The following is a 12550-nucleotide window of genomic DNA, read 5'->3' as shown; positions in this document are numbered from 1 at the left end:
AAGCAACAATGACTTAAAAAAATGTGTGCATGCAAAACATTTATTTCACAAAGCAATCCCTTGGAGATCAGTCATCAATCAATTTGCTTTGTGAAATAGCGTAGATGGATGATGCTGACTTTTCAGATGAATGGGCTGCCATCCCAAAAGTGATGGACAAAACAGAACCAAACTAACTCACACATGCACACGAGCACACATACATTTTGCTATGTGAAGAAGTATAATGAAATTTGATTGCATTGGAAAAAATAAGAAAAACTCACTGACGAAGGTAGTGACACAATTGTATGGAAATGATGGCTGTAAAGTAATTCAAAGACAAATATTTAATTCCTGGTAATTTGCCATTATCTGTGTGTGTTACAGAAATTGTGCCCCCTGGCAGTTACAGACAAAACCAAACAAAGCTAAATAAATTTCAGTAGCACAAAATCTAAACATAAAAATCATCTCCAGAGTTCAGCCAGTGTAACAAAAGGGAGCTTTGATTTATTTTGTTGTTTTGCGCAGACAAAACTAGATCCCCCTCGGGGCAATAATCTACTCTGTAGTTCTTATATCCACTACCTTACTATGGCCCACAGTCCTTTTCATTTCCTTTTTTACCCACCTAGATATGGTGGATATGACAAGGCCTTCAAATAAATGCAATATTCTCCGTAGAACAAAGTCTCCATTGATGAAGTGAAACTTCATGATTCTCTCAGAATCATCTGCTGACTGAATATGTGGTGAAGATGACCACTGGATTTGGTTAATATCTGCTTATGTTCAATGGGAAATGTGAATTATTCACATGTTATTCATGTTTTTACATATACTGCACTCTGCTGATGACATAATTAATTACCATATACCATGTGATATACTCACAGATGGAAATGATCCATCAGTTTGCTTTGTTATAATTACATTTATCATACACAGACGCAAACAGAATTAGATTTGGCAATTATGTTCTTATTATACTAAAAGAAAACAACATGGCAACAACTTAGGTTAGATATATTTCTGCCAAATAAATCCATTCAAAGATCACAATAAATAACGACTAGCAAGATAGCAGAGATTACATTCAGAGATGGGCTAAGAATGCTGGAAAAAGCACACCTGCATTGGAGAGGTGGTGGCTTGCAAAGAGTGCTACACAGTAAAATATTGAGTGATCATTTAACAACGGGTATTTGTTTACACTCAAGAGTTAAATGAACACTCAGGATCGTGTAGGAAGAGCAGAAGAGTAACTAGCTGCTCACTTGTTAGCTCAGATGCAAAAAATAACAATATTGATGTTTTTGCATATGAGCTACGAGTGTGTGGCTGCTCTTTCATTAACAATCACTGTCCTCTCTTTCAATCTTTTCTCAGGCAGCCGAGCTTCTGTGTCAGCACAATTTGGAAGATTTCTGCAACAGACTCATTCCCCTCAGGTGCAACATTGTCATAGTTCATTAATCTTCTCAAACTTCGCCTGCTGCCATCAGCCCCCATACGTACTACTAATCCCCTTATTAATGTGGCAAATGAACCTGCACAAGAACGACGACTCCCCCAAGGCTCCATAATTACAATGGTCTGTACAAACTCCTGTTTGCATAGAATGTCCATTCATTAAGTATAGTGGCAAGGCAGCACCAGTTACACCATAAAATCCTGAGTGTTAATTTAACTCTGAGAGTTTACAAATGGAACCAAATTTGGTTTGATTTGTACATTCTCCGAGTTACACATCCTGACGGGTGTGTTTGGTTCCATTTGTACACTCTGTTAAATTAACACTGAGGCTTTTACTGTGTAAATTTCGGTTTCATCCACAGTCCCCCCCCCCTTCTCTGTGCTCTTTAGAGTTCAATATACTCCACAAACTCCACTATTTAATGGGTTTCGTGTTTCTCGCGAGTGATACTGTAATTCAAGTCGCAAGTCTAATACTTTGGTCGCCGTCACAACAATAAAGTAAATGAACATGAAGAAGCAGCCTGCTTGGAGGTACTCTGTGAAAGATGAAAAAGAGAAGAAAAAGGTCTTTAGAATGAGACCGCGAATCATATGTATATTATGTCCAAAATGATTTGATCAATACTCACATTGATAATTCATAGTCAAATGATCTGTGTATAACAACTATACTAACACTAACTAAACAGTAGAGAGCTTTCAATACCATGTCCCTGCTAGGGTTTATTCTGGCTCAGAATGGGCCTTTGGGGGCTGACTGCTGTACATTTAATAAGCATGATCCACCCACGTTGCGACTACAGTACGTGTAATTAGTAAAGGCAATGAGCCTGTTACCTTATTTGACAGAAATGTATGAATGCATGCAGGGTTGGAAGGGGGAGGGGAGTGGTATTCTATAAACTCATCAAAGCAGCAGGTGATTGGCTAAAGTCCTAGTTATTGTTGATTTGTTGATAGCCAAATAACAGCTTGTCTTACTTGGGCACCAAGATTACATATTTTATTCTCAATTCTTATACTTTTGGTGCCTATCCTTTAAGGGGTGGCTAAAACCTCTTTGGGGGCGCCAGAAATTCCTCTATGCAGGAAAGATCCTGCCATGAGGAAAGAGGAATTTGTGCTCCAGATGAACACTTCAGAGAGAGCAGTATAAGCTAACTACTCTGTAGGTGCACATGCAACCCTTTGGACTTGTAAGAAAATAACCAATTAACAGCAGCAATTAAGCCTCTTTACCCTTGAGATGCAGAGCTAATGTCAGAGTTAGGGCACTCTTGGAAGCACCGTGTCTATAAACTACCATAGCATGCATGTGAATGAGATCAACTACTGACCTAAAGATTTTGAAAAACAGACAATGAACATAATTATTTTCGCATTTATTTACCAGGACGTTTATGTTAAATTGTCACCAGAAAAAGACAGGGTCTAATAATGCCATGGCTTCACAGTGGATTTCTGACTTCTTGTGGCCAATCTATGGCGTCAGTCACCTACGACGTCAGTATGACGTCCGTCATCTCCATTATTTAGGCCAGGTTTCAGCCTGATCCATCTGCTATTGACTAAAAAAAATTAAAATAAAAAGCCTGCTGGCAGTGTGCACAAGAAATATGACGCTGAACAGTCCAGCAGTTTGTGAGATTAGCCCCGGACTCACAAATAGACAGACAGACAGACAGACAGACTCAGAGACCCATTTCTAGATAGCTACTGTAGTACAGAGCCAAGTCCTAAAAAAGAACTTGAGCAAGAAATTACAATGTGAGGTTAAAATGGTAATAGTAGCTTCTCACTGCCAGTCACCCAGCATGTCCACACTGTAAAATTCTGAGTAGTCATTTAACTCAGAGTGTACACTCTAAGAGTAACATTTTAATCAGGATTTTGCTATGCATGTACTTTAAGTGTATTTAGGCTATAACATGAGCTCTATAGGCTGATACTATTGTACATGGTTAATGCCTAGCCACCAGGCTAATGCTCAGTTAGTGAACCAAAACCATGTCTCCTCTTCAAAATACTGATGGGATGTGAAGAACCTTATGGTGAAACAGCAGGGTATGCACTCTCTTTCTTAGATGTTGCTCTTGCCTTCTGAATCTAGGACAGTGTGTACATGCCTTTTTTCCTCAGTGTTGTTTACACTAATATAAGTCCCTGGAGGGTAAATAATAACTGAAAAAAGAGAGGCAAGACAGGAATTGCTCCCATTGCTATAAGCAGAGTCTGGAGTGTCTCTATAAGGCTGATTCCAGCAGGCCTTTGGCTGCGATGACATTATTGTAGATGTCTGCTATTTCTTTTTTTTTTACTACCTTTCATATGCTGTTTTCTGAAGACGCTATGAAATTGTCTTGTTTTTGCAGTTGTATTCAGACTACTTCTCTGCTGCTATTATTATTATTATTATTATTATTATTATTATTATTATTATTATTATCATTATTATAATATTGGATTTTGTAGAGCAGTGATTATTGAGGATGTCAGATGTTAAGTCTTCATTCTCTATCGTTTTGTCAAAGTATTTTTTTTGTCTTATTTTATTTCAAGTACAAACTATGTTAAGAGCAGTTCTGTAACAGTGTTGGAAACTCGTACTCTAGGTCATGGAGATAAATGCTAAACATAATCAATCCTTCATACAGTGCAAGCTTTGGATGCTATATAATATGTCGCAATGCGGCACCTTCCTGACCTTATTTACAACATAAAATACATAAAGTAATATTCTACCACTAAAATACTGGCAATGATATTAAATTATCACCAAATTATGAACGAGTCATTATAACTACATTTAAAGACAGTTTTCTTATACAGACTAATTTATCCATTCTTATTCTCAATGACATTACTTGAAAAGTATGCTCTAACTACTAATACAATGAATGCCCTCTGGATCTACTTTGTAAATACGTTTAGTTTATTTGTTTTCAAACCACCTGAGGAATCTGCCATCGGATAAGCAAATAATGTGCAGTGCACGTTTGAGGAACTGTCAACAGCTGATTACTTGTGATTGCTTTAATTGAATATGCTAAAGTAGACTTAACACAAAAGTGGACAGTACATGTATACGTAAGAAGCTGACATCAATGTTCGTTATGGCATTGGTTCTCAAAGTGAGGTCTGGGTACCCCCGCAGGGGTCACTGGGGGGGGTTCCAAGTAGGAACTGTTTAACCCATTAAGACCGGGAACGCACCTGTGTCACTTTAGATTTCTTTGGCTATTCAAAAACTCGAGCTTGTAGATCTGCTATTATTGGGGGGAAAGAATCGTGGAAATGTGTGCAAATCTTTGAATACATACACATTTTTCACTCAAATCTTTGCTTCTGGGGGTCCTTGGAACAAACTATTTTGAGATGGTGGGGTGGGGGGGGCACGGACAAATACATATCATTTTGGGTGGCCCTTTCCTTGACATGAAAAATGTTTGAGAACCACTATAGCAACATAAGTTCTTTTTTTCGAAACAAAACTGTTAGGATTTAGAAGACATTTGTAGAATCCCCCCCAAAGATTTTAGTTAAAAATGTTCGCTTTAAAAAACAAATTTTCATGATTTTTCAAAACCAAAATAGCAGATCTACAAGCTCGTAGCGCGGCACTAGATCTGCTATTTTTAAATAGCCTAAGTATAAGATAATGGTTAAAGTGGTTCAAATCTTTCCCAGTCTTAATGGGTTAAACACTTAAACACGTTTTATTTTTCAAGTATTCTGAAATAGCTGACTTACAAGCTCACAACAGATAGATCTGCAATTTTTGAAAACAAATGTTTTCTTAAGGGGGTCCATGTTACAAAATCTTTCCAATTGGGGTTCCATAGCCACATAATGTACATAACAATTGGGGAGTCCTTGGCATGAATATGTTTGAGAAACTACTGCCTTATGGAGTGGAGATGTCATCACAGTGAAATGTTTAAAGTCAGTGTTGAACAAATCAAAATATGGTATACTTTTGTAAAATACCAAATTTTAACACAGCTGCTGGTTCAATCTAAGCTCCATTATCTTCATGAAACATTGTCCCAGTCTTCATGGCTGGGGGACAGGGAATAGCATAAAGTTATCTTTATTGCTGTAAAGGTAGAAAAAGCAGGGATGGATGCGTGACACTTATTAACTAATGGATTGTTTAAACTTCTTAGTTCTACAGTGTGGAATAGGTAGAGTGGGAGAAATGGGTGAGGTGAAGAAGCAACTTGTAGTATTTTACAATCCCCAAACTGGAGACATTTAAAGTTCTTCTACACTCAAGCATACAGTTTGGAGGAACTATTGTTAACCACATGAACCCTAGCGGTCCTGTTCTGGGCATGTCATGATAGGCAAACATTTGTAAAAAATGGCCAAACATTCGACGAAAATAGCAGATCTTTAAGGTCACAACGCAACGCATCGCAAGCTTATAGATTGGCTATTTTAGCCAAAGATAAATGGTGTAGAGGGAAAATGTAGGCGACCTAGAATACACCCCCGGAGGATCACGGTCAAGAAGTACAGGGATTAAGTGGTTAAAAGACTGACAGATTCCACATTAGAAAGACCATAAAATTGACACTTTTCTATCAAAGAAATGCCTGAACTGCAGAAGCCGTTATGTACAGTATTTATACTATCAATGACAATATACAGCACACACTAGCTCTGTTTGTGTGCCGCTTTGAATCATCTGTCTGAGCTATTGATCCCAATGAATCTTGTGTTGAATTGTGGGATGACTGAGGGAATCGATGGAGTTGTGCTTACAGCATAGTGTCATATCTCATGTGTCCACCCCAGGGCTATATTCTTCCCCCACCCATTTCATTGCTGTCTGTCAGACAAAAAAACACAAAAGCACACTCACACACACACTCATGCACGCGCACACACACACACGTGGCCTGTGCCAGAAACACTAACAAACTGAATGCCTCTTTTGACTGCTACCTTTCAAGCTGAGACGTGGTAAATGCAACCTCGGACGCGGTGACCCAGAGGCATGCATCAATAGGAGTCACATAGTGTCACCCCTGTAATGCCACTCTCTCTTCCGGATAGATCTTATCACTCACATCTCTAACTGCCATTATCAATCTACCCTGTGCAATCTCTGCATCGTTAGGCAAGAGTATTTCACCAAGAACAGCATCACAGCCTGCTCCGCTTTCTCCTCCTCCCTTGCATTTAAGAAGCCTGCTGCACGTTGGCGCAGTGCCAGGTTGTGCCAGGCAGAGCAACACTGCCACCTAAAGGTATAGTACCACCCCTCCCTGACCAACCTCAACACACTCTCTCCATCTCTATCCCTCTATGCAACTCTTGCAGTCACTCCCTCTCTCTCCCTCTCTTCCTCCACGGCCCACATGCGTTCCGTTAGATTAGGACTGTGTGTTGTGTTGGGATGCATTATTAGGAGAAAAATTAATAAGGCTTTGATAAAAAAGAAGCGGTATGGATTATATTGAAATTTGAAGCTCATCATTTGCTAATCCCTTTTCAATTGGATGTGTATCAGGCTCCAGACAAGCTTCACTCAGTTCGCTAGGGTGCTTTGAGAGGAGGCATTTAATTCAAGCCTGGATGAGGTGGCAAAGTCTATAGTGACATTCAAAATTCATCACTGATTGTTGACTGTGATATGGTTGCTGTAATTACTGCAGGTGTTGAGAAAATAGGTCTTATATTGCAATACACAACGAAAACAAACAAACAAATAAACGAAAAACATGAATACACTCAAAATATTATGAAGGGAGAGGTGAAAAGTCAACTAATTTTTGAGGATATTGGAAAAAATAAATGGTATAATGATTCGCAGAGGAACCATAATATTATAATTCATATTCCATACGGCTAGTAGATTAGACTGGCAATTAAATGTGTTGCAGCTACATACCAATAATAATTAAAGTGACAATTTGAGTAGATAGGCAAGAAAAAAATGTTTCTTTCACAAATGTATAGGACATTGTATCACAATGAATTGTATGCTGGTACAATTTACCACTCAACTAACCTCTGGGTGCTCACAAAGGTTGCATGCCAACTGAATCTGACAAGGCAATTGCTCACCTACTTGCATTTTTGTTAGATTTTAACATATATCCTAAGAACAAAACATCAGTCTCTAGCTAGTCCCAAAACAAAAAAAAGGTGTGATCTCTCAGTCCATTATCAACTGGTCAATTGTAGTTGTTTTTCTCTTTGTTTTACAGTTTGAATAATAGCAGAATTTAATGAAGTAGCATGTCTCCAACTCTCTTGGTGTTGTTTTACAGTAACTTAGAGTGAGTCCCTAATCTATACTGGCACTTCAGCACTGTGGAACAGGGCAATTATAGGCAGTACTTATAGACCAGTAAAAGTGTTCCTTTACCTGCTGTCTGGTGTGCATCGGCCCCTTTGTCTTGAAACCTCCTTGGGAGCTGCACTCTGAGGCACTGAAGTGGTCTGAGCTAGTGGACGACCTCTTGGAAAGGGTGTCGCAGCCCCCAACAAAGGTGTTATCCAATGGGAGCTCCTGAATCACGTGGTGCTTCTTCACAGAGACAGGCGTGTCAGCCTTGAGGTGAAAGGCCGACTGCGGGGATGCAGACTTGTAGTGCCGGGCCAGGTCTGGGCTGCTGGGTTTGAAGGTCGTGGTAGGTGTGGCATTCCAGTCAAAGCGTCCAATCCCTTGCTCCTCCAGCTCGGAGGGAAGGCTGATGGTTCCGTTGATTGGCTCATGGGCGGGGTCGTCGGGTTTGTTCTCCTCGATGGTGACAAAGTTTAGCAGGGAGCTTTTCGGCGACTTCCTTTTCTTGCGTTTTTTCTTCTTATTCTGCTTGTTCTCTGTGTTGGGCGACATCCACTCAGCGCCCTGCTTCTTTCTTTGAGCGGCCTTGAACCTGGACGCATGGCGGCAGCGGAGCAGCACAGTGACAAAAATGACAATAACCACCACTAAGGCCCCGGTTACGAAGGCTATCATTATGGTTAAATAATCACCACTTTGGTAAGTCTCACTGCTTTCACCAATATTCCGGTCAATAGGCGTCTCCATAGTGCGTCGGATGAGGTCGTAAATAAATGTGGAGTTGCCCACTGTGTCATTCACATATAGAAAAACCAGCACCAGAGTGTGAAGGGACTTGGGATAGCCCAGGTCACTAATATTGACAACTAATCTGTGCAAGCCTATGTCAGTCACCACTGGCTTCTCCTCCAGGGTGATATTCCCTGTGACAGGGTCAATTCTGAACAGGCCCTTGTTGTTGCCGCTCACAATAGTGTATTTCAGTTCCGCGTTCATCCCTGTATCACCGTCGACAGCAAACACCTCCGCCACCACCGACCCCGGAATAGAGGAGAGGGGCACAAGTTTGAAAGAGGTGTTGGATGGGGGATAGATGACAATGGGCGTGTTGTCGTTGACGTCAATGACATTGATGGTCACCTTGGCGGCTGATGAACACGGCGGCCTGCCACTGTCCACAGCCCTGACGTCAAATGTGTATGAGCTCTGCTGCTCCCTGTCGAATGACACGTTCGACTTTATCACCCCCGAGTATGGATCCAGGATGAAATTCTCATTGTCATTCAGTATAGAAAGGGAGACAGCAGCATTCTCTCCTGTGTCTGCATCTGTCACAGTTATCACCCCTACGGTGCTGTATTTGGGAAGATTCTCAGACACAAAGAACTGAAAGTGGTTATGCGTGAACTTGGGGTTGTTGTCATTCTCGTCCAAGATGGTCACGATGACGGCAGCCTGGCTTTGCAGCGGCGGTGTCCCATTATCCCTGGCCGTGATGGTGAAAAGGAAACGATCCTGGTCTTCGCGGTCGAAAACCCGGGACGCGGTCAGGACCCCAGTTTTGCGGTCGAGATCAAAGAAGGATGCGTTCGGCCCCAGCTGATAGACTATCTCTGCATTTTTCCCACTGTCCTCATCAGTGGCACTCAGAGTGGTGAGGAACAGATCGCGTTTGTTGTTTTCCATAACAGCCAGCTCAATGACAGGCTGAGTAAAAATAGGTGGGTTGTCATTCTCATCCTCCAGCCTTACTCTAACCAAGGCGGTCTGATTTAAGCTCGGCTTTCCAGAGTCAGAGGCCACAATCTTGAAGTTGTATTCTTTGGTCCCCTCGTAATCGAGCAATGCAGATGTCTCTAATAAATACTGGTTGTCATACACAGCTTTGAGGTGGAAGGGCACGTCCTTCTCAATGAAACAAATGACCTTGCCATTGATGTCTGTGTCTTTGTCCGATACGGTGATGAGAGCTATCTTGGTATTGATAGGATCCTTCTCAGACAGGAAAACAGTGCCATTAATAGGACTGATTATATATCTCAGGTCTATGTTCGGTGGATTGTCATTTACATCAGTCACATTTATTGTAATAGTAGCTCTGGCTGGGCTGGAGCTGCCATCACTAGCTAAAACAGACAGCTTATGAATAGCAGTCTCTTCTCTATCCAGAGGCCTCTGTACAGTTATAAGGCCAGAAGTTGTATTCAATGCAAAAAGTCTCTTTGTGGCAGGCGACACCTGAGTCCCAAAGACATACCTGATCTCTGCATTTGCCCCTATGTCTGCATCTGTAGCCTGAAGCTGCACAACAGACGTGCCGATTGCAGAGTTCTCTGGTATGTGCACTTCCATCTGACTCTCTTTAAAGACTGGTTTGTTATCATTGACATCTGTTACTGTAACTTGGAGAATGGCTGTGCTGGACTTCTGTGGGCTGCCGCCATCCTCCACCTTGATCTTCATCACATACGTGTCCTTCTGCTCTCTGTCTAGGTTTTGCTGCACAATGAGCTGGGGCCACTTCTCCCCCTCAGGCGTTTCCACAATGTCTAAGCCAAAGGCACTCTGCCCGTTGACAAGCTCATATTTGTGGACACTGTTGGGGCCAGTGTCTGGGTCGGTGGCAGAAGGAATAGCAAAGCGACTATTAATGAGCGTGTTTTCTGGTATAGAGATGTTGATAACAGGGGATGGGAACATGGGGGCATTGTCATTTGTGTCCTTGACTATTATTTTGATCTTAATCAGTCTGAAATAATCATTGGGCAGGATAACCACTTCAATTTCAAATGAGCACTCACTGTCCTCAAATGAGAGACCAGGGCACAACTTCTCTCTGTCAATTCGGTTGGCCGTTGTGAATATCTCACCAGTGCTGCTGAGCACTCGGACAAGTGGGTTGTCTCCCGCTTTGGAAACCAGCCTATACACCAGATTAGCACTTGCTCCAGTGGCAGCATTTGTATGTGAAATGTTTAGGTCCTTTGGTATGTTTCCAATGAGGATGTTTTCTTGCAACTCCTCTCTGATGGGATAGATTAGCTCTTGGGCTACTGAGGGGTCTAACCAAAGGCAGGCAAGAAGGGCAGCCAACAGGTAAAAGTCTTTTAGATCCATGGCAATGCTTCAATTGTTTCCAACCTCCACAAGTCAAAAACCTATGAAATGTTGCAGTCAGTAACTCCCAGCAAATGAGGGCAGGTGTCTTCCATGGACAGACCTATCAATAGATAACAATTAGATTTAATTAGATTTTGCATTCAGTGAGATAATTTCATCATAATACAAGAATGAATATATATATATATATATATATATATATATATATATATATATATATATATATATATATATACACACACACACACACACACACACACACACACACACACACACACACACACACACACACACACACACACACACAAGTGTATAGTAATTTATTTGCGAAGTCTATAATTTAAGCTGTCATTCTCATGTAAATAATCAGTTCATCCAAGAGCAACAAGAAAACACTGCAGCAACCATTTAGGCGGCCATTCAAGTCTCTTGCCCCATTTCTCAATCTTCCACACATTATGGTCAATGAGAATCTTGAACGTCTCCTAATCTCTTGGCGACTGAACTTCACAGCGCCTTATATGACGGCAACCGTAGCCTACACTTAAATCACCGCAATTATTATCATTAATTTACAGCGGCAGTTTAAGCTAGTAACTAATGAATCAGTGGAATTAATTCTACCAAGCAAATAAGCCAAGTCAGTATCACAATGTTAATTCATATTTGGCAGCTAATCGTAGGCTACAATCAACCCAAATTATTATTATTATTTTTACCGGAGAGAAATTTGAAGTCAGCTCATAGTCTTCTCATCCCGTTTCTTCCAATAGAAATAAAAGCTTTCCGTATTATAAAGAGGAAAAAAAGAGCAAATAACCTTTTGATCAGTGTCGTTGGATCGTGGTTTAACACATGATCTCTCCCCGTGTGTGTGTTCACTGTTCACAGCTTCAACAACAGTTTTCAGTCAAAAGCAGCGGGGCTCGCAAACTGAGCTTAATTCAATCCCGAATATATCGCTTAATGTCGCAGAACGTTTTTCCCCCTTTTAACTTCAAGAACAGACGGGGTCAGAAGAACTGCGGCTGTCAGCGTTCCTCTCCAGCAAACATAGCCGGGTGATCAGTGGCTTGAGTCGGTCCCAAATCATTGCACAGCCCCTCGTATAGGTTCCACACGTTTTCGTCGGCTACCTGTTTAGGTGACAGTGCCGATCAACTAGACGCGAGAGCAGCCGCTCTTCTTGTCCCATCATGTGTCAAGTGAACAGGGTTCCATCCCCCTCAAAAAAAAATCACCGGAGGTCATATACAAAATCATGAAGGTTTAAAGTCGATCCGTTCTGTATGTATGAACGCCAACAAAGTGTGTTCAACACACAACACCGGTGGAGTGGATGCACGGTTTATCCTCCTAGAACAGAATATGTTGCACTAACTCTGTGTGTAAGCCCATAGGGGGGGTGAGGTACACCACACTGACGCCCCCGACCTTCGTCATTGGACACCGTCTCTATTGCGGTGGCGTAGACACGCTGGGCAGCAACACGATTGGTCGCTGGTAACGTCACTTAATGCAGACAGAGGAGCTGTCCACGGTTAAATGCTCCGTGAGATGCTGCAGAATACCAATACGCTCGCCCCAAAACACAGTCGCCCCCGGGAAAATCCGGCGACCTCGGCTCGGAACGGTCGCCTCCTGGTATTATTCCTAAACGTAACTTCAGTA

At 41.6% G+C, this 12550-nt stretch overlaps 1 protein-coding gene across 1 annotated transcript in view; it reads right to left on the bottom strand.

Annotated features, from left to right (window-relative positions):
• pcdh9 (protocadherin 9) overlaps positions 1–11813 on the bottom strand; it is a gene marked incomplete at its 3' end in the record, with an annotated part of 244356 nt that extends 232543 nt beyond the window's left edge. Inside the window, exons 1-2 of the mRNA XM_084064514.1 lie at positions 11700–11813; positions 7841–10979 (exon numbers count right to left, since the gene is read on the bottom strand). Coding sequence (XP_083920640.1) covers positions 7841–10876 — 3036 coding nt within the window. The 5' untranslated portion in view covers positions 10877–10979; positions 11700–11813. The remainder of the gene's footprint in view (positions 1–7840; positions 10980–11699) is intronic.
• Between the last annotated feature and the right edge of the window lie 737 nt (positions 11814–12550).

The sequence above is a fragment of the Gymnoscopelus microlampas genome (genome assembly GCF_963454915.1).
Source record: "Gymnoscopelus microlampas genome assembly, chromosome: 1".
Taxonomy (NCBI): domain Eukaryota; kingdom Metazoa; phylum Chordata; class Actinopteri; order Myctophiformes; family Myctophidae; genus Gymnoscopelus; species Gymnoscopelus microlampas.
This window is presented reverse-complemented; position numbering and strand designations above follow the sequence as displayed.